Below are 27,270 nucleotides of genomic sequence, written 5' to 3'. Positions count from 1 at the left end.
AACCCTCATGCACCCCCCATGCAGGGAATATCCACCAATCATAACACACTTCTTTTTTTTTTTTTTTTTTTTTACCAACTCCCCTATTGCACAACAGAGACAGATAGTGCAAACTCCATTAGGAAGTGACAATGGCTTTCAGTGAAAGTATCTCACAGTATCATTTCTCATTGAAGCTATCTTTGTACACTTGTCTGGCTTCCATTAAGTTATTACACAGGATGGGTCTGTATTAGTTCCACAAACTGTGTATTAATCGCAATACGTCTTCTGCGAACACCAGCTGCCAAAATTCACGTTGGAGAACCGCAGAATTTTTCAGTTTGCAAGCACTTGACTATCACTTCAAATTTGCCCTTTTCCCCACTGTAGTGCAATCTCGGAGTTGGTATATATAGTTGGGGGGTGCAGCCTCCCACATTGTGGTCTGTGAGGGACAGAAGCCCCCCACTTGGGTGGATTTGATTTAGTCCGTTGTGTGTTCCGGATGGTGTTTGAGAACCATGGGAAAAATTCCATGATTCACTGAAGTGAATTTTGGTGACTGATGTTCGATGAAGATGTATTCATAGGTTCATAGATAGATTCATAGATTAGTACTAGGCTAACTGCTCTTGCAAGCCATTTTAAGCCTAGCCAATTATCCCTTGTGAGTCTCAAACCCTGCACCTTGTGTTTGTAAGGCAAACACCTTAACCATTAGGCCACCTTCCCAACCCTATTGGGGTCATTGATCATTGTCATAATCATAGGGGTTATAGTCATTGATATTACAATTTAATGGATATGTCTTTCACAGAATTAATATAGACCACACAGGACTTCTGTGAATGTAGAATTTGTCTGGGCATTGTACAGTGTGTGTGTGTGTGTGTGTGTGTGTGTGTGTGTGTGTGTGTGTGTGTGTGTGTGTGTGTGTGTGTGTGTGTGTGTGTGTGTGTGTATGTGTGTGTATGTGTGTGTATGTGTGTGTATCGGTGTGTGTGTGCTTGTGCAAATGAATGCTATTTATTAAATTATTATTTGTTTTTAAATTGACTAGGTTAACTGTTCTAAAATTGGCTATTAGCAGAAAGTGCATAGACTATAACCAATATAGTTAAAAAGTAGATATTAAAAGTAGCATGTTCAGTAGTAAAAAGATCAAAAATAAATTATTCCTTGCTACTTTTACTGGAACAGAACATAGTAACTACAGGTAAAAGGTTAAAAGCAGCAAAAAGCAGAGACGGTAGTCATACTTAGAGCAGAGGTACCTTTGGAAGAGGCTGCCCTGTTGCTGAGTGAGCTGGAGTAAGGTGACCAGTGTTAGACAACCAAGTGCCATAATGCATGCACCATCTTGGGTCACTCTAGTGGTCATTCATGATGGTTTTACCTGGCAGTTTTCCTGAGTTTGGTTAACTGGCACTGCCTAACTTTCTTGAAGTCTTTCACCGTAATATCTTCTTGTGAGAAGCTGGTTCCCATTAGCTGAGCAGAAACTGAGAAGGCATAGTTACTGAGCTTTAATTTGGTATCAGCATTTACCCAGAGGTTGCCCTTTACAAACTGGACCTTACTTGATAGGTTTGTTTGCTTGTTTTAAGGCACTAGCATAGGACATTAGTTAAGGTTAAGGAATGTTAATACCAGGAGGCTGATGGCAGATGTTCAACTTGTATGTTGCAGAATTTTGCAATGACACTCGCTTCACATGGAGAAAAGCATATTGTCATCATGAAGTTTGGATGTTCATTAACACTAGAAACTTGATATTGTATTATCTATAGTTATTTTTAAGCTATCGTGTGTTGTAGTGGGCATGGTCCACTTTTGTGCAAGTTTCTCTTATTGCACTGGGTATCTAACTTGATCACTGCCACAGGAAGTTGAGAAGAATTAAATCCAGGTTTATTTCCAAAGTGTGCCAATAGTTGGTAGTTTCATACTCTACTACTCGGTGCTAACTAAACATAAATAGCAAATACACAAAAAATCCCAATGCAGAAGGCAATATCAAAAACAGAGGCAGTGCACCAGCAAATCTAAACTACAAGAGCTTTTATTAAAAGTTGAGTGCTTTTGCAATGAAACCCACTGCTTCTTCAGACAACCAAACAGTACAGCAGTATACATTTAAATGCTCAAATACTTCATTCATTATCCAATAAAAGACAAGCCCTATGCAGGCACATTTAAATAGCCAATTAAAATACCTATCTTAAAGTAAAAACTACAGCAAAACACTCATGGATATCACTTTAGTTTCTTGGCTTTAAGTGCAGGTGTCAGGGGGACACTGTCATTGAGCCCATACCATCTATGTGAGCCCAACCACAAAATCCACTGTAGTTCTATATTCTCCGTGTTGTTAATAATATCCCCCAACCTTAAGCCAGTTCCCACAACATGCAAAACCTGAAAAACAAAAGTGTGTTTGCTCCCTTCCTGAATCGTATGCTTGGCTTCTTTGTTCTTCTTTCGGCTTTTCCCGGTTAGGGGTCGCCACAGCAGATCATCTGTCCGCTCATGATTGGCAGAGGAGTTTTACGGTGTCTAGTTGCCAGCCCGGCACCCAACCTTCCACAGAAGGCACACACACACACACACACACACACACACACACACACACACACACACACACACACACACACACACACACACACACACACACACACACACACACACACTCACCCCTAAAGCACTGAAATCAAGCCCCTTCCTGGTGCAATAGAGGTGTGGTCTCTCATTCTGTCCCTCAACCTACGGTCAAATTGTATTGTAAGACCAATTGAATTGTTAGATGTTGCTTTGACTTTGGAGCACTGAGTACAGTCATATGCTTGCAGGAACTATGTGCCACACTGTCATTCTGGAGACTGAGTATTATCACATGCTTGCAGGAACTGTATGCTACAGTGTTGTTGTGCAGACTGGGCTTTATTTATTTATGTATTTATTTCCAGTTTGATGACCGGGGAGGTCCACTGGGCTCAAAGAGCCCATTTCCAGTGTAGATCTGGGGAGATAAGCTCTGCATTACATTAAGTTGCATTTACAATCAGAATAAAATAAAACAGTTACAGTTACAATTACATTTCATGTTAGATAACCAAAATTGTTCTATGGATACATAGCATTGAAATATTTAAGAAGGCAGTAAAGAGATCATTGGAAGAGAGAAGAAAGGGGGAATAAGCTATCTACAATGTATACATTTATGAAGATATCATTAGATTAGCCTGCATTCAGTGTTAGCCATGTCTTTAGTAGTTCAGGCTGGAGGAGTGAGGTTAGTAGGCTAAGTGGGGAGAATGCAGTTGCATTTCCAGTTGGAGGAGAGGTAGGAATGGAGTTGAGATTTAAAGTTATCAAAGTTTTCACAAGTCCTTAGTGAAGGAGGGAGAGAATTCCATTTTTTGGCTAAGGAAATGGATAATAGTAGCTGACTAGCAGGACGGTTAGGTTTGTGGACAGTGATTAGGTTTTGGTGAGCAGATCTTAGGGTTCTGTGTGGGGTGTACAATTGTAGAATGTTGGTTAGAGCAGGGCATTTATTAGGTTGAAAGATTATTCTGTGGGCTTTAGTAAGTTGGAGGTAGTCTAGATAGTTGGAGAGTTCTAGCCAGATGTTCATCGTGTTACCCTGCTGCAGTCATCACATTTGGGTTATCCTGTCGTCAGGCGGTCCCGCAGTCGGCCGGAATTCCAAAGTCTTGGTCCGGCATCGGTTGTTGTCGCTTCTTCCCTGACGTCAGTGTGCCAGGGGTGTATATATTGCAACCGACGCCATTTTCTTCAGTCTTTCTTGCCACGCAGTGTCCGAAGCAGAAGCAGTTCGCAAGTGCCGGTCGGCCGACTCCTGAGATTTTCGAATTCGAATTTCAGACCAAAGTCTTCTATAAAGCTAAGTACCCCGTTGGGGAAACTTTTCTTGCCTCAGACCGATGTCCGAAAAAGTTAACAATTGTATTTCTTGTGGGAAGCAAATACCTCATAAGGATTTTCATTCTTATTGCATACCTTGCCTAGGCCCAGACCACGACGTCACTAGTTGTCATTTTTGTGCTAGGTTTAATAAACGTACTATTAAAAGACGATTTGATTTCGCACGACACTACTTCGGTAGAAAGTTTAATTACAGTATGCCGTCGGAGCAACCGACTACCGGCGTGCACAAAAAACGCAAGGATAAGGACAGACAGCCCAGGCCTAAGCCAGATTCCAAGGCCTCAGCTGGTCCGGTCTCCGGTTCTCCGGTCCTCAGTGAGGCTCTGTCGCAGCCCCTGACTACCGCAGATTTGGAACACGAGACTGCTTCAGAACTTTTGACGGAATATACCAGGCCGACGCAACCATTTTGTTCAGGCCCTACCGACGACTTTGCTGATAGAGATGCCGGTGCTGCTGAAACGCCTTCGGTTTCTGAAGGCGTTTTCAGACCGACGCTTACCATTAAAACGTATCCTAAGACGAAGACTCCTATTAAATCTAAAAGGACTGCATTTCAGTCCCCTGTTCAAGGCCCCATGCCTAAGAAACAGATGCTCAAAATGGCTGAAGATTTGATCTCTTTGATCAGCGGTTCCCAGCCTCCTCCTGACAAAAGGCCTACACAAGAGGAAGATTATGCATCCTCTGAATAAGTGTCCATTTCTTCAGCCTCTTCTGAAGACCAAGATTACTCCTTCTCTCCTTATGAAGATTCTGATGCTGAGGATTCCATTCCCTCAGCTTCTCCTCCTGAAGACTATTCCTTTGGGGAAACTTTACACACTGAGGGAACATTTCCACTGGGAATGTCAGGACCGCTCTGACTCGAAGAAAAGGCTCAGAGAGTTTCTTTTACACCCCCAGCACAGACCACTTGCCATCCCACCCGTGTTAGACATTGTGGATGATGTTTACTTAGAATCCAGTTTGAACCCAGACTCTTTACCACCTGCTCCGGCCAAGCCTGACAGATACTACAGAGTGCCTGATTCCCATAAATTTCTATATAAAAGTCCTGTTGCTGACCCAGAGACAATCTCCCAGGGTCCCAAAGGGGCTAAGGCTTCTATGGCTAAAAGTCCTGTACCCTCTGAAAGGGATTCCAGAGCACTAGTCAGATGGGGGGAAAAGGTTTACACCTCAGCCACTCTAGCTATGAGGGCACTAAATTGCCAATTTCACATGCTTAAGTATCAGCAATTTCTAATCTCACAGTTAAAGCAAAGAATCACCACTCTCCCCCAACAGTCTGAATTGAAAGAAATGCAGGATCTGTTGCATGCAACTGAACAGGTGGGCAAACACACCTTACAATGTGGGTTTGATTCTCTGGAGGCCTCCTGCAGAGCAGCTGTCACTGGGACTGTTATACGTAGACATGCTTGGTTAAAGGAACAAACTCTGCCTGATCATGTTAAAGCAAAGCTTCTAGATGCTTCCTTACAGCAGGATGTTCTTTTTGGAGTTAAAGCAGAAGAAGTCTTAAAGAAAATGGAGGATAAGGCAAAATCTATGCAGACAGTCAAAGATTTCCTACAGGTACAACCCCCTCGCTTCAGCAGAAACTGGCCAACAAAAAATTGGTCCTTTCCAGCTACTGACAGACCACAGAGGGGTAAATATAGACGTCCAAGAGGCAGAGGACAACCACAAGCCCAGCACAAACCTCGACAATGGGGCACTGCAACACAGAAGGGAGGAGAAGACAGGTCCCAACCTACCAGAAGGCAAACTCAATGATTTGCACCTCATTTGGCCAAGCAACACTCTCTTGGCAGCCCCCTTGGGAGGAAAACTCACACTTTTTTTCAGACAACTGGCACATTGTCACAAAGGACAAATGGGTCCTAGACATAATTTCACGAGGATACAGATTCCATTTTCACACCTTGCCAATGAAAAGAGGAATGCCAAACCTGCCACAAAATCAATGGGCAGAGTCACAAAAGCAAATTACAGCTCTCATGGACATGAGAGCCGTTCAGCTGGTACCTACTCGAGAGCAAGGTCAAGGATTTTACTCAAGACTCTTTCTAGTGCCCAGAAAGGACAATGCCTGGAGACCAATTCTGGACCTTTAAATTCTAAACGCATCCTTACAAGTACCCAAATTCAAGATGCTAACACTACAGCAGCGTCTTCCCATGTTGGGCAAGAAAGCATGGCTAGTAATGTTGGACCTCAAGGAGGCATACCTGCATGTCCCTATCAGACAAGGTTTCAGAAGATACCTCCGTTTCATTGCAGGTTCAACCCATTACCAATTCTCTGCACTGCCCTTTGGCTTATCTACTGCGCCCAGGGTCTTCACAAAATGCCTGGCACCAGTAATTGCATACTGCAGACAAAGAGGAATTCAAATATACCCATACCTGGACGACTGCCTCATCCAAGCAGAAAGCAAAGACATCCTCTTACAGCATCTGGCTTTTGTAAAACATCTTCTAAGTTGCCTAGGGTACACAGTAAACGAAAAGAAATCAAAACTAGTACCCTCACAAAATATGACATTCCTGGGTGCCAGCTTGAATACAACGGCCCAGAAGGCTTATCTGACACCAGACAAACAACTACAACTGACTCGATATTTCAAAACCATGGCAACAAAGACCCAACTACCTGCAAGAAAAATTCTGCAGGCCTTGGGCTTCATGGCATCTTGCATACTACTAATACCATTTGCAAAGCTGCATGTGAGGAAATTACAGTGGTACCTAAAAAGCGTATGGTCTCAACACAGCCACAGCTTGGACACAATGATATCTCTCATTCCCTGCCTACAACAGGAGTTTCTATGGTGGTCACAGGCATGTCACCTCAACAAGGGTCAGCCTTTCACCTTGCCCCCAGCCAGGCAAACTATGACAACAGATGCATCGGACTACGCCTGGGGGGCACACATGGCAGGATAGTGCGTTCAAGGCATATGGACTGCAGATCAAAGGAATCTGCACATCAAACAAAAAGAGATGCTAGCTGTACAGAATGCTCTGACAGCCTTCAAGAATCTATTACAACCAGGACAACTTACAATAAGGACGGACAACACCACAGTAATGTGGTACATAAACAAACAAGGAGGTACGCACTCCTACCCTCTATGCAGGCAAGCAATGACCTTGTGGAACACAGCTCTGGCTTTCCAAGTTCAGTTACAAGCTCAATTCCTGCCAGGAAAAAAGAACACATTGGCAGACAACCTCAGCAGAAACATCATGGATCCCCACGAATGGAAACTGGATCCACAAGTATTTGCAATGATAACTCAAAAATGGGGCCTTCCAGACATAGACCTGTTTGCCAGTCCTCAAAACTATCAACTAACAAAATTTTGTACAAGGACACTGCACCACCAAGCTTGGAAAGTGGACGCACTCTCATTCAGTTGGAAAAACCTGACAGTATATGCCTTCCCTCCATTGTCTGTCCTCACAAAGGTGCTTTTGAAAGTCAGAAAGGAGAGACCATGACTGATACTCATAGCCCCAGACTGGCCACGCCAGCACTGGTACCCACTCTTGAGGAATATGGCCCAGGGCCCACCTTGGATTTTACCACAAATTGTCCATTTGCTGACACAGCAAAACAATCAGATTCTTCACAGCCAGCTCAAAACCTTAAATCTGGCTGCATGGCAAATACCCTAAGCATCCAGCCAGCTCCTCTTTCCCAAGCAGTTATGGATGTTATTCTGGAAGCTAGGAGGCCCAGCACCAGGAAGGCCTATTCGGACTAATGGAAAAGGTTTTGTGCCTGGAACCAAGCTAAAGACCCAAGACGCACTTCAGCCTCACATGCCTCAGATTCTACAGTACTTAACTGAGATGTTGCACAAAGGACTTACTTTTTCTTCCATTAAAATCCATGCATCAGCTATTTCAGCCCACTACAACATGGATCCACCCTTATTTTCGTATCCACTTCTAAGACAGTTCCTCAGAGGGACAAAAAACATTAGACCCCCCCAGGAGAGCACCTACACCAACATGGGACCTCAATTTTGTTCTGGAAAAACTTACGCTACCTCCCTTTGAACCAACTTTCTCTGCAGATCTACAGTTTCTATCATGGAAGACTGCCCTGCTGCTAGCAATAACTTCAGCTAGAAGAGTCTCAGAGCTACAGGCACTAATGGCAGTGGAACCTTTCCTCATTTTCCATCAAGACAGAGTTTCTCTACGAACTAATCCTTCCTTCATGCCTAAGGTGGTTTCCAGTGTGGCTTTAAATCAAACCATCCACTTACCCACCTTCTTCCCAAATCCACAGAACAAAGGAGAAAGACTCCTGCATTCCTTGGACATTCACAGGCAACTTCATTACTACTTGGATAAAACTAAGGTTTTCAGAAAATCTGACCAGCTTTTTGTATCCTATGATACAGCTTCACAAGGGAAGGCTATATCAAAACAAACCATTTCCAAATGGATAGGACATTGCATTCGGTTTTGCTATACCCATAATGGAAAACCAGTTCCTGCTACCATTAGGCCACACTCTACCAGGGCAACAGCTACATCTACAGCCTTCCTCAGGGGGTTCCAACCAAGGAGATTTTGGAAGCTGCAACTTGGAGTTCAGTACACACCTTTACCAAACACTATCACTTACCACTTTACTCTAAGACTAGAGCTGGCTTAGCCACTGCAGTTCTGCAGGGCCTTCTAGCCTCCAATAACCCTCTATGATTCCTCCACCCATCCTTAGCTTTGGGATTCAACCAAAGTGTGCTGACTGCAGCAGGGTAACACGATGAACATAGTACAGATTTGTACGTACCATAAATGTAGATGTTAGAGTGTTCACCCTGCTGCAGTCCAGGTTACCCTCCCTCCATCCCCTCTGAACTAGCTGGCTAAAATCTCTGCAATACCTTCCTGATGTATTTGCTTATAGCTGGAGGGATTTTGTGTTTTTGCAAAATTTACTCAAAATGGTACTAATTACTGACCACCTTTTTGGGGGCACCTGACATCTGGGGCAAGAAAAACTGAAGAAAATGGAGTCGGTTGCAATATATATACCCTTGGTGCACTGACGTCAGGGAAGAAGTGACAACAACTGACGCCGGACCAAGACTTTGGAATTCCGGCCGACTGCAGGACCGCCTGACGACAGGATAACCCAAGTGTGATGACTGCAGCAGGGTGAACACTCGAACATCTACATTTATGGTAGGTACAAAATTGTACTTTTAACAAGTGGAGGGCAATACAGTGATGGTGGGAATATTTGGCTTTGGTGGCAAATTTTTAAATTTTATTGTAACAGACTTGGAGGAGAGGGAGGAAGATAGGTTTGTTAGTAGAGGAGTGCCATACATTAGTGAGGGAAGTAGATAGGTAGTGGCAAGAGTTTGCCTTGTAGAGGGAGAGAGAAAGTGGATGTTTCTGTATAGCATGTCAAGTTTTGCATGAGTTTTCTTTGTTTTGCTGAACATGGGTATCAAATTTTAGGTGTTCATCTATAGTTACCCCAAGTAGTTTAGCAAAGGGAACAAACCTCTATGGTAGAGTTGTTATGGCTGATAATTTGGAATGATTTTTTATCAAGAGAGAATGATTTTGATGGAGAGAATAGTAATATTTTGGATTTCTTGGCATTTAGCGAGAGGTGGATGTTCTTCGTGTTTCACTGTTGCAGTCATCACATTTGGGTTATCTGCTTGCAGTAGCCCTCAGTCGGCCTGATTATCAAAGTCTTGGTTGCTGTCTCATCTTCCATGACATCAGGTAGTCAGGGGTATAAAGCATGCAACCGACACCATTTCATCAGTCTTTCTTGCCGTGCAGTGCCCGAAGCAGAAGCAGTTTGCAAGTGCCGGTCGGCCGACTCCTGAAATTTTCATTTTCGAGTTTCAGAACCGAAGTCTTCAACTAAGTACCCCATTGGGGAAACTTTTTCTTGCTGTAAACCGATGTCAGATACCTACGCTTCAGAGCAGGCTACATGCACTATCAGTTCTCTGCACTGCCCTTTGGCTTATTTACTGTGCCCAAGGTATTCACAAAGTGCCTAGCTCCAATCATTGCATTTTGCAGGCAAAGAAATATTCAAATATACCCATACCCGGACGATTGTCTAATTCAGGCAGAAAGCCAGGACATACTATTAAATCATCTGGCATTTGTAAAGAAATTGCTAACTTCTCTGGGGTATACCATAAACGAAAAGAAATCGCATCTTGTGTCCTTTCAACAAATTGTATTCCTTGGAGCAAGCTTAAATACAACTTCCCAGATGGCCTACCTCACACCAGAGAAAAAAGTTCATTTGACAGCCTACTTCAAACTACTGGCCACGAAGACCCAGCTATCTGCAAGGAAAATTCTGCAAGCCCTGGGGTTCATGGCCTCCTGCATTCTACTAATTCCATATGCAAGACTGCATATGAAGAAAATACAATGGTATCTAAAAAGCCTATGGTGTCAACATTCTCAGGATCTAAAATCAATGATTCCTATCATACCTTGTCTACAGATAGAATTCCTTTGGTGGGCAGAGGCTTGCCACCAGAACAAGGGACTGCCATTCACGCTACCCCCTGCCACCCAAGCCCTAACAACAGACGCATCAGACTATGCATGGGGGGGCTCACTTGGCAGGGCAGTGCATTCAGGGTAAATGGAACCCAAGTCAAATGCACCTGCATATCAATCAAAAAGAAATGTTAGCTGTACGGTATGCTCTGACCGCCTTCAAGGTCCACATTCTTCCGGAACAATTATTGGTAAAGACCGACAACACCACTGTTATGTGGTACATAAACAAGCAGGGGAACCCACTCTTACCCTCTCTGCAGACTAGCTATGGCTCTGTGGAACACAGCCTTGAGCTACAAAGTGCACCTACAGGCTCAATTCCTGCCAGGAAAGCTAAACACACTGGCAGACGACTAAAGCAGAAATCTCATGGACCCACATGAGTGGAAACTAGAACCAAAGATCTTCAACATGTTGAGAAAAAATGGGGGAGCCCAGAGGTAGACCTGGCCTCCCCCCAGAACTACCAATTGGACAAATTCTGCACAAGGACTCCCCACAAACAAGTTGGAAAGTGGATGCCCTGTCCTTCACCTGGACCTTCCCCCTCTGCCTTTCCGCTCCAAGGTACTACTAAAGATCAAACAGGACAAACCAAGGACGATACTGATTGCACCAGACTGGCCACACCAACACTGGTACCCCCTTTTGCACAGTGTGTCACTACTGGCACCATGGCACCTGCCTCCGACACCTGACCTGCTGTCCCAGCAGGAGGGCCAGATTCTGCACCCACAGCTTCAAACCCTGAACCTGACAGCCTGGCTAATTACCTGATCTCTCCTTTACCATCCCTCAGTAAGCAAGTGTTGGATGTCATTCTGGAGGCAAGGAGGCCTAGTACTAGAAAATCGTGTGCTGAAAAATGGAAAAGATTCTGTTCCTGGAACCAAACTCACTCAGGACATGGACACAGCAGCACCCAATTTACCTCACATTCTCCAATATTTACCTGAGATGCTTCACAAGGGCCTTTCCTTTTCCTCCATCCAAATTTATGCCTCCGCCATTTCAGCTCATTACAACACAGACCCACCCCTCTTCTCTCATCCACTGCTGAATCAATTCCTCAGTGGGGCCAAAAACTTAAGACTACCTAGGAGATCCCCTACACCAGCCTGGGACCTTAACTTTGTATTGGAAAAACTCACTCTACCTCCTTTTGAACCAGCTGCAAATCCTGAGTTGAAATTCCTTTCTTGGAAAACAGCATTCCTTTTGGCCATCACTTCAGCAAGAAGGGTGTCTGAATTACAGGTCTTCATGGCAGTGGAGCCTTTCATTATCTTTCATGCGGACAGAGTGTCCCTCAGGACCAATCCCTCTTTCATGCCCAAGGTGGTATCCAGTGTAGCCCTTAATCAGTCCATTCATTTGCCAACCTTCTTTTCCAATCCATACAACAAAGGGGAACGGATCCTGCACTCCTTAGATGTGCACAGACAACTTAGATTTTACTTGGACAGGACTAAACCTCTCATGAAATCTGAACAGCTGCTGGTTGCATTTGCTGCAAGGGCAGAGGGGAAGGCCATTTCAACGCAAACCATTTCTGAATGGATAAGCCATTGCATTCAATTCTGCTATAAGCACTATGGAAAACCTACCCCGCAGGGGATAAGACCACATTCAACCAGGGCTGCATCTACCTCTACAGCCTTTCTCAGAGGTGTCCCTACCAAGGACATCCTAGAAGTTGCTACCTGGAGTTCTGTACATACCTTCACCAAGCATTACAATTTGCCTATTTTCTCTAAATCCAGAGCTGGCTTTGCCACTGCAGTCTTGCAGGGCCTTACAGCTGGTCCTAATGCTATCTGATTACCTCCTCACATCCTTAGCTTTGGGAATCAACCCAAATGTGATGACTGCAACAGTGAAACATGAAGAACATAGTACAGATGTGTATACTTACCATAAATGTAGATGTTCAAGTGTATTCACTGTTGCAATCCTGGTTACCCTCCCTCCAGCCCCCTGACTTCTATTGTCTATACCTCTATTCTTGTTTACAATGCTTAAAGCTTTCTGGTGTATTTGCTTTTTGTTGGAGGTTTAACCTTGTATATAATTGCTTCCCATTTTGGTGGCACCTGACATCTGGGGCAAGAAAAACTGATAAAATGGCATCGGCTGCATGCTTTATACCCCCGACTACCCGACATCATGGAAGATGAGACCGCAACTGACGCAGGACCCAAGACTTTGATAATCAGGCCGACTGAGGGCTACCGCAAGCAGATAACCCAAATGTGATGACTGCAACAGTGAATACGCTTGAACATCTACATGTATGATAAGTGTACACAACTGTACTTTTTGAAGCATCCAGTTCTCAGTGGTAGAGAAAGCCATTTGAGTCATCGTTTGGAGCTCGAGGAGGAACAGACTAAAGTTGAGTCATCTGCATATTGTATGATTTTGGTGTTGAGAATGGCTGTGTGGAAATCATTGATAAAGGTGTTAAACAGCATTGGACCGAATATGGATCCTTGGGGAAGGAAGGTAGAGGTGCCTTTTCCCCATTTCACAGCCTGAGATCTGTCAGAGAGGTAGCTTGAGAACCAGGATAAGGTATTCTGAGAGAGGTTAAGTTTAGAAAGATGTGTCGGGAGATGGGTGTTGGAGACTGTGTAGAACTGTTGATACTATTTTTCCAGAATCACAGGCACAGTTTACTGTATCTAGGAAAGAGAGAAGGGCAGTGATTGTGCTGTGGCCAGGTTGGAAGCTGTGTTTGGTTGGAGTGATAAGTTGGTGTGTGGTTAGGAAAGGCATAAGCTGAAGGTGGATATTGAGTGGGTATTAACTCTTCAGTGCCTAAGTGTGCATCTTGCTCTACAGACTATGTACTGTCTTTGTTCTGGGGTGACTGGATGATGTCCTAGCTTATAAGCTTTTGCTGTTCCAGCTCTGGAGAGAAAGACTGGGTTGCCATCTCAGAGTTGAGGAGACTGTGTGCTACCTACGTCTATGCCTTTGCATGTACAGCTTTTTATAAAAATATGTGAAAATGAATTATGTGAGTATATGCATGGAGAAAGGGCTAAGGGTTATTACAATTTAACAGCATCACAGCACTGAGCCCTAAATGATTTAAATAATAATCAGGCTAAGCATCAGACCCTCTGATAAAGGAGGGTCTATAGTAGTCATGAATTACAAAGATTATAATTTGAGTATGCTTGGCATGCTGAATGAGGATACAATATATGTACAGGTCAGCATGGAGAGGGTAAGATCTATTATTGATTGTGTACACAGTGCTTTATATGAATTATTTATGGAAACTTCCATTGACCATGCCTGAATCTAAGATACCATTGATAAAGGGCCTTCCCAAGGTTCATAAATCTTTGACTAAACCACCCCTACGTTTGATTGTGTCAGAGGAAGGATGGGTCACACAAACATGTACTTTATATGTGGAAAGTAAGCTTAAGGCAATGTTGGCTTCGGTCTCTGTTGTACTCATGGACACTGAGCAATTTTTAACTGACCTCTTCATGTTTTTGGAGAGTTGTGGTGATATAACAGGGTTTTTCTCGTGACCCTTGATGTATTGAATTTATTTATGTGCATCCTGAATGAGCATGGCCTTGATACCGTTAGAGAACTGTTGACACACAGAGGGAATTTCAACAACAGTCAGGTTGACATTGTTTGCTTGTTGGATTTGGTTCTAAACAGTAATGTTTTTATGTATGGTGACTGCTTATATGCACAAAAATGGGGTGTGGCCGTGGGCAACCCCTGTGCAAATTCATATGCAAATGCAGTAATGAACTCATGGGAGGAACAATTTGTGCTTAACAATATATACAGACCACACATTAAATTTTACTGTTGTTTTGTGGACAATGTTTTTATCTTGTGGGGAGGGTGCCAAGAAGAATTGTATGGTTTTCTTCACTACATTAACAATACTACTGAATGTTTGAAGTTTGCTATGTCCATGTCACAGAAAGAGAGAAATTTCTTGGATGTTTGATTAATGGTTAACCAAGTGGGGTCAGATAGATAACCAATTTATTCCAAAAGGGATGTTGGAAAAATAGTTACTTGTCCTTTGATAGTATGCACCCCAGGCATATATATCCTAATGTAGTAAGAGGTCAATACATGAGAGTCTGTAGGCTATGCACACAGGAGGAAGCATTTCATGAAAACATTGATGTATTGAGTCAACATTTTTTGAAAAGGGGCTATAAGAAGGACCTACTGATACAGCATAAAGAGAGAGTGGTCAAGGATAGAAAAAACATTGCTGCTCCATACTTCTCTAGACGTGGTTCTAGTGCCAATAAGGATAGGAGCTTTGTCAGTAAACACAGATTTGGTCTGAAGTCCACAAATGATGTGGGCTCTGTTTGTAATATTATACTAAAAACTGGGGAATACTCACAAGTGACAACAAGGCAGCTGAAATAGGTGGGAACAATCCCTCCTTTATGTACAAAATTTTTTTAAACTTGGAAAGACAACTGTGCACAGGGAATTTGGAATACTAGGTCAAGTAACTTGCTCTCTGCCAGACTTGGTACATACAGATGCAGGCATTGCAGATCCTGTACATATATTTCACAGGGACAAGTGTTTAAACATCCACAGATGAAATAAATTTCTAGTCCCAGATTCTATGCAGATTGTAGTACAGCAGATGTGATTTACTTAGCCACATGCAAGTCATGCACAGGATTCTGTGTTGGTAAGGCCAATAAGAGATTAAAAGATAGAATTTTTAGTCATTCTCATGAGATTAGGACTTGCAATATGAACAATGCACTAGCTAAGCATATTAAAGAAAATGCTGGACATGAGTTTGTTTCTAGAGTAGTACAAATAGTTCATGTGGGTCACCGGGCCGGGGGGGGGGGGGGGGTGATCTCACTAACTATACTGAAACAGTAGAACTTAAATGGATCTTGAGGTTATAGGCTGATAAACATCCTGGTATTAATGCTTGTGTCTGTTTAAAACCTGTATTGGAAGGGAGGAAACTGTTTTAATGAAGTGATGAATTAACATAGCTGATTGAACATCTAACTGTTTTTAAACTGAGTTGTGACTTTGTGTTTTTATGATTTGATTGGCTTTACAACATGAAAGCGCTTATCTGGCCCATTTTTAAAAGTAAATACTTTTACTGTGTGAAGCTGTGGTGTTCCTGCCAATTTTTATGCTTTGGATTTTCGGTGTTTATCTGGCAAGTTACCTTTATCAGTGACTGAGACTTGATTCTTGTACTTGCCTTAGTTTTATAGACAGTGGGCATCTATGAGGAGGCTTTTTTCCCAGGTCTTAGATTGGGAGTGTTTTGTGTTGTCTTGGTCTTTGGGGCACCAGATTCATTAAACATCTCAGTACATGGGCCACCAGAGTATATTCCACTGCATGGGACAGGTCTTATTTCAGCAGCAGGTAGGATGAGAGATGGTTGTCCATAGAGAGCTGGAGGTTCCCCATTAAAATGGGGAGCTGATCTAATTACAGACTTGTTAGTGTGACAGAGCACAAGGAGTCTCTCTTTATCTTCGGGGATCTACAGAGTAAAAGCAGGTTAATGGGGTGACTGGATCAGTTACTGGTTTAAGGACATAGTGAGAGCACAGAATTTATGCAGAGAGGTGGAGGGATCCATCTCTGTGTGAGTAGTTTGGATAATAAGATGAAAGAACTCCTGACTTTGTTGGGCAATTTCCAGGCATAGTCAGTTTAATTCATGTTTTATCCATAACCTAACTCTTTGGATTCAAATGTTCTTGACTACTTGCTTGAAAAGCACAGAGGAAAAGGGTGGAGTAGTGTTTACATCTGTTATGGTTAGCCTTATTCCCTGGATCCAGACACAGTGGACAGGGTCGGTACCGCCTATACAAGAGTTAGTATCTTGTGGAGAAAATTTGTTAGGTCTAGCAGTTAATATAAACAAGCACTGGCATTCTCAGCCCACAGTGAAAACGTGCATTAACATTTACTGTAACAGTGTGTCCTATGTGAAGGGGCACATAGTTGCACATACCATTTGTGGAGTGATCGTCTTCAACATTCACTGCAGCAGATGAGGGATACTGTCATTTGTCCACTTCTGGAACTTAGGAGCTAAAATTCTCCTTTGTTGTCTCAGTGTTAGAAGTGTACAGAGTCAGGATAGCAGTTAAATACAAATAACATTCCATGCATAACTGTCATTGGTCTGAAGCACTACATAGCACAGCACCTAGGATGGGTTTATTCTCATGCCACTACACTCCTCTTAAGGCTTTAGACTTGGCAAAGGCCTATGTAGACAGTGATCACAGTGAGTCAAGGTAATTTAATAAAGAGACTCTTTTTTTTATACATACGTGTGTGTGTTTGTTGTGTATGTGTGTAGATATATATTATACATATACATATACACACGTTTTTTTATATATATATATATATATATATATATATATATATATATATATATATATAAAAAAACACACATGCATAATATATACCTATATATATATATATATGTATATATATATATGTATATATATATATATATATATATATATATGTGTGTATATATATATATATATATATATATATATATATATATGCACCCATGCATAATATATATATCTACATACATACGTGTGTGTGTGGTTATTATATAGATAGATATAAATATATACTACCATTCATTAACCAGTAGAGGGCACCTACACTCTATCTTCTGTGGAGAGGCAGGACACTTGTTCAGAAGAACTACATACAGTACCAGACCCCATGGACTGCTCACAACAGTTGGAGGTGGGATGTATATTCAGCGGCTCTTGTGTTAAAGTGCATTCATTCATTCATTACAGGTACACAAAATGCAGTGACTTGTTTCAGACTTCATTGAAAAAATATATATTTTTGTCTCTCACTCTCTGTTTATATATATATATATATATATATATGTGTGTGTGTGTCTGTCTGTCTAGTTTTTTTTTTTTTTTACATGTTCTGTGTGTATATATGTATATATGTATGTGTATATATATATATATTTTTTTTGTATTTATGTATGTAGGTGTGCACACATGTAAAAACATGCTTGTGTAAATGAATACAGACTCTCTCTCTCTCTCTCTATATATATATATATATATATATATATATATATGTATATGTGTGTGTGTGTGTGTGTGTGTGTGTGTGTGTGTGAGAAACTTGTATGACATTTGACTAGCTTGAATTCTGCTTTGTTTTCATATGTTGGTACTAGGCTATCGGCCCTAGGGCCTATACAAGCCTAGCCATAACAATTCCCTGGCTATTTCTTCCCACACTATTTACTTCCCTGGACCCCTGTCTAGCAGGGCGACTGACGTGATCCCTGGGGTGAATTTCCTTTCTCCCATCCAGTCATCAAGGTTCCTTTTGAAGGGGGCCAAAGAGATGCTCTGCTTGACATGTATGGGCAGTCTATTCCAGAGTCTGGGGAGTCTCTGGGTCAGGAACCTATCCCTCCAGCATGTTTTGTTTATTGTGATGACAAGGTTTAGATCCCTGGAGCGTGTGACTCTGAGGGATTGGGATTTCTTTAAGTGTAGCATGTCCAACAGCTCTGGGTTTGACATGGCCTTGTATGTTAAACAGAGATCTCCTCTGAGTAGACGGTATGCGACAGAGTGTAGCTGGTGCTTTTTAAGGCGGTCAGCATAGGGCATCTGCTTTAGGTCTGTGATTCTTTTAGTGAGGTATTTCTGCGGCCTTTCCAGTTGCAGATGGCTTTAGAGGTACATACCAAATGGGGTGTTGTATTCTATAATGGGTCTAATGAGGGATGAGTACAATGGGACAATGACCTCCTTTTTTCTGGATGAAAAGCCCTTGAAGTGTGCCAGATAGAAGGATTTCCTGACTGTTGTGGTGATGCGGTTATTGAAGGTGAGACCAATGTCCACCTGTGTCCCTAAGTCTGTTATCACACTTTCGGTGTTTAGTGTACTGCCACCTATGTGGTAATTCACGGGTACATGTTTTTTTCCCAAAGGGGATAACTATACATTTCTTGGCATTGAGCTTGAGCCCATGGCTCTGGCACTAAGCATCTGTTTCTGTAAGGCCCTTTTGTAGAGTATCAACATCATTTAGGGATTCAATAATGGCTCCCAGTTTGCAGTCATTTGCGAACTTTGTTAGCCAGAGTTCTTTAGTGTTGGCCTGTACTTCAGAGAAGTAGATGCCAACCAAAAGAGGTCCCAGGACTGAACCCTGAGGTACTCCACTTGTCCCTTGTCTGGAGATGGATTTGGAGTCAGCTACTTTTACAGTGTGGGTTCTGTCAGTAAGCCAGTTGGCAACCCATTGAGTGACGTAGGGATTAATGCCCAGCTTAGTAAGTTTATTTATGATTCCAGAGTGGGGGATGGTGTCAAAGGCCTTGGCGAGGTCCAGATAGGCTGTGTGGACTGCCTTACCCTTTTCCACGGCTCTGGAGACTGATTTGAAGAAGTCAATCAGGTTCTCGAGACAATGGGTGTATTACTAAAGCTTGAATACACCAAACTTTGTCATGCAAAATATCGAAGCAAAAATGTTAAAAATGTCCCGGCACATGCAAAATTTAAAGTAGAAAAAAAATTATTTTTTTTTTGCAGGGGGTACAAGCCCCTCTGCACACCCTGCTAATTATATATACTAATGCCAAGATTGCACAAACACGGGGTAAGGGCATATTCCTCATCCCCGGGAACTGTGAGATCTTGGGCACCTGCTGACCAACTGCTTAGTCTATCATAAATGATTGACTAATTAGCTGTTGACCAAACACACAGTCAACGCGTTGCAGGGAAGGGGTATGCACATACATACAAACACACAGACACACACAAGCCTGTGTATATAACCATATATTAAAATGCAAAAGAATTGAACCTAAACTGTGCAATGCTTTCATTAAAAAAAAAAAAAAAAAGTGTCTGAAAAAACAAAACAATGAAAAATAAAAAATAGATTGCAGTAAGAAACTTTTTCTTTCCTTTGTGATCCCTGAAACTAAAACATTACCATCATGTTTGGACCAAATTATTTATTCAAAAATCCAAATATTCCACTCTAGCATTTTCCATTTGTGGATCAACATTAGGTGGTCACACAGTTTGTCAATTATTCGTTTTTTCAAACTTTTGCATCCGGAGTTTCAACCCAGTAATAGGAGCTTACTTAATTTCACTTCTGTTACAAGCATAAATATTTGCAAGCATTCCTTTATTTCATTTGCAACCAACCATTTATAGGCTTATAAAAACAAACTAATCAGACTGTCTTAGAATACCCATTGCACTTTCTTTCTTTGTCACATGGATGTGTTTTTCCCATCTTTTGCTACACTGCTTATTTTATTTCTTAACAAACCTCTTCTGCCCATTTTCTCCCCCCCCCCCCTACTTTGGTTTAATCTTATCATGCGTGAGGTCTACCTTGTCCAGTTTCCTTCTCTCTTACTTAACTATAGGACTCATTTAAACACTAGTCCGACCTACTGCATTTACCCTAAAGTGTTTAGTCTCTATTTTGACTTTGTATAATCCTTTCCATCTGTTCTATTTCTTCTTGAACTTCCAGCTCTCAGCTGTATTGCCTTTTTTCCCTTTATTTACCGGACCCATCATTTTTTAACTCTTTGTCTACCGGTTGCTTCTTTTTTCCCCATTTTTTGGTAATTGCTTTTTTCTCCAGTGTTATCACTCCTACCATTTCCTTCTCTCCATCCCTTATTGCCTCTATACAATCTAACAGAAACATAATTTCAAGGGAACAGTGTGGCCAAAGATCTGTTGCATCTCCCCCTTAAATACTTCAAGGATTGGGAAACTTGAAAAATGTGCCCCCATGTCCGCACATGAGATTTACATCTCCAGCAATCCTGCCTCACCCCTGAGAGCATCCTTGCCAGTTTTAATAGCATGTATAACTACTTGTGGAGGCACTTCCAAGTAAATATCCTAAACTGTCAGGGGTTGGTTATGTATCTTGGCAGTTTTAACATTTGCATCCATTCTGCTGATCCTATATAGTCGTGTAATTTTGCTCCAACTGCATAATCATTTTGACCAGTAAATGTAGTTTCCAAGTTCTCACTGACCTTTTGTAGGTCCCCCTTCCAGTCTTTTGTGTTCTGTTTACCTGACTATCTCTGGCCTTTTCTCCTGTTCCTGTTTCTTCTCGACAGTCTTCCTCTGCCATACAGCTAAGCTCTGGTATTCTCACTAAAATTATAATCCAACTGATATTCTCCCTTCATCTCCTCCAAGTTGTTGGTGTCTCTCTGCTTAAAAGCTGAGACCAGTACTTTATTTTGGTGCTGTCTTCATCTTCTGCCTACTATTTCGTTTTCTTATCTTCTTTAGTGCATGTAATAGGAAAACGCCTTTCCTTTCACTCCACTCCCTTTATATCTTTTGTATTCCACATTTTCTGCACATTTTTGTCACTTTGAACCTGAGCTCCTGCATTATTGTTTCTGAAATAATATCTAGCATGTCCTCCCCCTTTCTCCTGTACTCTGTCTCTCCTCCATGTCATAGTTTTCCAGTCACTTTGGTACCCAACATCTACCAGCCTAAGAAGATTAGCTGCCATATAGGCCTGAAGCTCTGAGTTAATATCTGGAACCACTGAACCTTCAACTTTTGCCAGACTTGTTAGAATTTGCTAGACAGCTCTGTGCTGTTTACTATCCCATAAATAAGCTGGCCAGTGTTTTATTTTTTTCATATTTCCCCAGAATACCTGTCCCACATATCGAAGTAATGGTAATGTACTCCTTTTTAGAGCCTTAATTCTTTGGTCCTGGACTAGCACTATACATCCCCAACATTTGCAGCATTTTCTTCATTATTTCTGTTATCTTCTGTCTGTCTCTAGAAGGTACCTACTTTCACTGCCTGAGTTTTACTCTTATTTATCTTTTATCTTGAGTTCATCTCCCAAATTCCTTCGATATTTTCACAACCCCTCCTCATCCTCTTCTGGTTGCATTGTAGTCAGGATCACATTGTCTACATACAACAATATCTGTTTTTTTCCCAGTTTTTCCCATGTATACCCTCTAATCTAGGATTTTCTTATCTTCATTGCTAGGGGATCAATATAAATTTCATGTAAGCGGGAAGAGAGAACATGAACAGTTTTATTTCCCAAAATACTCCAGCCCTAATATTTACTTTCACTGAGACCCCATTGTAGATATTCCTTTCTTTTTTTAATAAGAAACCTCTTTATTGAATTGTCACTTATGACATAGGCAATCACAGATTTATATAAATGAAAACAAACCATATCAACTTATTTTCAGTTGCAAATTTTGAACTTCACCTATAATCTTCTACAGTCATTGTTATTCAAACATTACATAGTTCATTCAATTCCTTTCTTCCCTTAAACCTCATTCCTCCTCCAAAACTTTATTCTGCATATATTGTTCCTACAATTCCCATTTTTTTCTATGCAGTTTGCTCCATCCCCTTTCCAAAGATCCCATGTCCAGTTCTTTTATCTGTGACTGTAATCACTGCTTACAGTATGGTTGGTTTACCAAGGGTGTCCAACCTTTTTGGCTTGAGGACCACTCACCATACTTGACAAGGTTTAGGGGCCACATTGCCTTGTCCAACATGTATAGCAGGTTATAATATCTTCCGATCTGATAGACCTGTAAAAAAAGGTGGTGGTGTGGCCATCCTCTACTCAAACATTCTTAACCTCTCACCATACCTTTCCCCAATTCCTGACTTCCTCCCAGCTGAAATCATCATCCTTAACTGCCATCTGAATCCCCACAAAAACTTGCAATTGCCTCTATCTACCTTCCTCCTGGTAACAATCTGCCCATGCTTGAAAACATCCTATCTTGGTTCTCCCACAGCATACCATATGAGACACTTATTCTTGGTGATGTCAACATTGATTGGTCCAAACTCACAACTGACTCCCCCCAACTCAGTATCCACCTACACGGATTCCATCAACTTATAACATCTCCCACTCGCTTCCATAAAATTCCTCTTCCAGCTCCATCATAGACTGGATTCTTACCAATTCCTCCCACCAATACCACAATCCCACGACCTTACCTGACTCACTCAGTGATCATCTCCCTACCACCATCTTAAGACACTACTCCCATATTCCTAAACCCCACCTTATCAAAGACTTTTGAAAACTATCGACTTTCAATTCATCCCAATTTAACTCCATTCTCCACAACATAGATTGGTCCATTCTAAAACACCTCCCCCTAAACAATGCTGTAAGCACTTTTCATGAATACTCTAAACTCCTTAGCTCCCTCTAGGAAGATCAGAGTAAAATCAAACCATGCTCCCTGGCTCTCCAAAGAGACTAGGTCCCTTATGGAACAACAAAGACATCATGCGTGGAAAACTTGGACTCAAACTAAACAACCACCTTTTCTTCAAAAATACAGGCAACCGAGGAACCTTGCAAAAAAACATACAACTAATGACAAAAAGTTATACTGTAGCTCTGCTCAGCTTAACAACAAATCCAATCCTCAAAAATTTTGGTCAACTCTCAACAACATCCTCTATCCTGGAAAGCCCTCTAATCCCTCCCCATACCCTAACTATTCTTCTCAGGAAACAGCTACCCTCTTGAATAAACACTTTATCTCTTCCATCCAAAATCTGGTAACCTCTAAGCCAAACTCGACTTCGACACCCACCTCTCCAAGTCCCGCTAACACCACTTTGTTTTCTTTTGAGACATTTCCCATTACTTACATCAAATCTCTACTACTCAAGCTAAAACCTTGCTCTCCTTCCACTGACTATCTATCTCCTACATTCCTCAAACTTGCTGCTGACTCAATTGCCTATCCTGTATCTATACTAATTAATCGATCTATTCTGGAATCAACTGTCCCCACCCTTTGGAAATCTTTCTTCACTATCCCTCTTCATAAAGGTGGAAACTCCACTGACCCCTCAAACTACCGACCCATTGCCATTCTGTCACCCCTCTCCAAGATATTAGAAAAATGTATTCACTCACAGCTTCTCAATCACCTCCTCACACACCACTTATTTACCCCTACCCAACATAGATTTCGTCCTCACCACAGCACCACCACTGCCCTCCTCTCCTTCACTCATATCATTGCAGAGGCCATAGATAACAATAAACTCATTTCCTGTCTCTTCCTAGATCTCTCCAAAGCCTTCAATACTGTCTCTCATCCTCTACTACTATCCAAACTCACAAATCTCCACCTATCCCCCTCTGCACTTGCCTGGTTTAATAGTTACCTATCTGGCAGAGAACAATCTGTCAAATGGCTCTCATCCTCCTCACCTTTCCTTCCCATCTCCACTGATGTTCCCCAAGGCTCCATCTTGGGACCCCTTTTGTTTAACATCTTCACCAATGATCTTTACACCTCATGCAAAGTATCCTCCCTTGTTAAGTATGCCGACGACTCCACACTTCTGTCCATCTCAAATAACATTCCTGAACTACACTCCCTGACCCAACAGGCCCTACTATCCACTGAACAATGGTTCTCTCACAACCTATTGATCCTAAATCCCAAAAAGACCAAGCTCCTACTTTTCCTTCCCCATCTCTTTCTCATCACAAAACCTCCTTTTTTATTACATCTTCTAACAATACAAATATCCAACCTGACACACACACACAAAACTCCTAGGGGTCATTATTGATGATGAACTCAAGTTCACCCTACACATACTCCAATGTATAAAAAAACAAACCAGAAACTAGGTCTGCTATATCGGAACAAAAAATTCCTAACCCCGGAATCTAGACTTACCCTGGGCCAGGCACTCCTCCTCCCCTCCCTCTTATACGCAGCCCCAGTTCTTACCAATATCCAGGCCTCCACTCTAAACAAACTGCAAAAGAATTACCATAAGATAGCCAGATTCATTACTAACTCCCCATACAACTCACACCACTGCATTTCTTTCAATGGCTTGAACTTCCCCAGTTTCTGCTATCTTATCATTTTCATATGCTACACTCTATTCTTTATAAACCCTCCTTCTGTCCATCTCTATCTTCCTTAGTCTCCATCTACATCCCATCCTGGACCCTCCGTACTTCTAACCAACAATTACTTGATATCTACCACCCAAAAAGGTCAGTAGGCAAACTACTCTACAAACACTCCCTTGCCCATTCTTGGAACAAACTTCCCCTTGACTTGCGTTCAATCTCCCACATCTCACACTTTAAAAATGAACTAAAAGCTTATTTTCTCAATTCCAGAACCTGCCCTTGCCATGACCCTACCTAGTCTTCCTTCCCTTTATGTACCCTCAAAAGGACCATACTTAGTACCTCATTACACCTCTCTCTCCAATGTGTCTACTATGCATTTGCACAATTTTATACAAACAAAAAATGTTAATTGTTGACCTATTGAACTATATATCAATGTAAAATTGTTACTTAGCTTCTTTTTAATGCAACTTTAACTTTATGCATGTATCCCAACTGATGTGAATCGTTTTGCTATAACTGCTATTATATCAATATTGTTTAAAATTGTACTTGTTTTAAAATGTATTACTGGAGCTTTTCTCCTCAGGTCTCCACTGAAAATGGGCCACAAGCCCAGTTGGACAAACTCGGTTAACAAATGCCAATAAATAATAAATAAAATAAATGTATCTGTTCATTCAAAATAGTTTGGTATAGGCCATTCCGAGTGCCACATAAAATGTGTCTGTAGACCGGATGATGGCCCTAAGGGCAGTTGTTGGGCACCCTTAGTTTAGACTTTGATTTCCATTTTCTAGTAATTGCTTTTTTGCAGCCACCAGAATTAAACTCTGCAAGGCGTTATTATGTCTAGGCAATTCCTATTCTCTATCACAGCTCAAAAAAATCTTCAATTTGCTCTCCCAGTATTTCTGACAGAGTAGTCTCCAGGGAATTTTTAAAGTCTGCCAGTTCATAACACTCCCCAAAATAAGTTCCCAGTTATCTGTTTCTGCTCTGTCACTCCTTCAACATTTGCAGTCTACCTGAGGAAAAAATCTTTGGAGTCTGCTTATGGTATAAAAATACCTATGCAAAAGTTTCTAAGCAAAGATCCTAGATCGTCCAGACTTTGTTAGTTAGTTGGGAGAAAATTGAATGTCGTCTTTTTCTCTGTTGAATGTTTTTCTTTTATTTTATCCAGTCAGTACAAGACTTGTGGACCTTTTTTCATTGATGTCCTCTATAAATGGGCACCACCCAGTAGGGACAACCCAGTCTACAAAACTCAGCAAATTTCAATATATAAATAAATATATATGCATATATGAATGTAGATGTGTTATATATTTTTTATTATGTAATTAAGATAATGTCCAATGTATGTCACAGCCATTATGTACCTTCTGGAGCAGCTGTACTTGAATCTTTTTCACTATGTTTTTGCCATTTTAGACTGTAATTATTTCATGGTAGCCTAACTATATTTTACTTTTTTGTTTATCGCTGCTAACTTTTATGAAACACATATTTCTGTCTTTTGCATTGTGAACTGTATAACCATATGTTTCATATGCTCAGAGCTGTATATTTATTCTGTTTGGTTATTCTGCCATTGTCTCAGTTTGTGGCTGAAAAGGGTCCTTAAATCACTCCACCCATATGTGGCCAGCCTAGCTGTGGGTTTGAGAAGATTGCCGTGCTTGAAGTCTTGTGTTTCATCCCTACGTGTCCTATTTCCCTACAGGAGACGAAGGAACTCTGTGTGTGTCCTAACAGTTCCTGTGGTTGTGTCATCCCTAAAACTAAGCTTCACCTGGAACTGCAGGAGATTAAGATGCAGATCAGAACGGCACTCAGATTCACTGAAGATGGAAACCCAGGTAAGTGAGTAGATAGTGTGTGCGTGCGTGTGTGCGTGTGCGTGTGTGTGTGTGTGTGCGTGTGCGTGCGTGTGTGTGTGTGTGTGTGTGTGTGTGTGTGTGTGTGTGTATGCGTGCTTAAGATGGAAACGCAGGTAAGTGAGTAGGTAGTGTGCCTGTGTGTGCCTGTGTGTGTGTGTGTGTGTGTGTGTGTGTGTGTGTGTGTGTGTGTGTGTGTGTGTGTGTGTGTGTGTGTGTGTGTGTGTGCATGTGTGTGTTATAAGACAAGATAATGCTTTTAAATATGTTTTTGAGTTCTCTTTTTTTCTGTTTAGTTTTTTTTTTCTATTTTGTCTTTTTTCTATTTTGTTTTTTTCTAGACTCTACCTTTCTTCTGATTAGGTGGATATAGAATCAACTTGTTTAATATCATTTAATACCAAAAATAAATAAATATTTATTTATTTAGTTGTTGACAGTTGTTAATTGGGAATGTCTGACTGGGAACTACCCATTTTCATTGCAGGCTTGAGAAGAAGAGTTTCACACAGAATGCAGGATATTGCATGATGTAACATTCCTCAGACATATACAGAAACATTATTAAAAAGATTGATAATACTGGCAAACTATGATTAAGATAAACTTTAACTTACACAAACCAGCATATAGAAATGTTGTATTACTACTAACTGTGCTTTTCCAAACTGTAGGTACAAGGTCTTCCTTGATGGGATGGTTACTAAGTAGTTATACAATAACAGCTCATTGCCATTCACAAATGTGCATGCTGATTGGACAGCCTAACCAGCGTGTCCGTTGTAAAGTGAGCATATGCCAGTAGAAAAAAGTCTGGCTGCTAAAGTACCATTGAACTGCCGGACATTTCAATGGATATG

At 41.5% G+C, this 27,270-nt stretch overlaps 1 protein-coding gene across 1 annotated transcript in view; it reads left to right on the top strand.

Annotated features, from left to right (window-relative positions):
• SMYD4 (SET and MYND domain containing 4) overlaps nucleotides 1-27,270 on the top strand; it is a 192,738-nt gene that overhangs the window by 104,884 nt on the left and 60,584 nt on the right. The window contains exon 7 of the mRNA XM_044054369.1: nucleotides 26,257-26,392. Within this exon, the coding sequence (XP_043910304.1) occupies nucleotides 26,257-26,392 (136 nt within the window). The remainder of the gene's footprint in view (nucleotides 1-26,256; nucleotides 26,393-27,270) is intronic.

This window comes from Protopterus annectens, chromosome 13.part0, assembly GCF_019279795.1.
Source record: "Protopterus annectens isolate FY-2018-M chromosome 13.part0, PAN1.0, whole genome shotgun sequence".
Lineage (NCBI taxonomy): Eukaryota > Metazoa > Chordata > Ceratodontiformes > Protopteridae > Protopterus > Protopterus annectens.
This window is presented reverse-complemented; position numbering and strand designations above follow the sequence as displayed.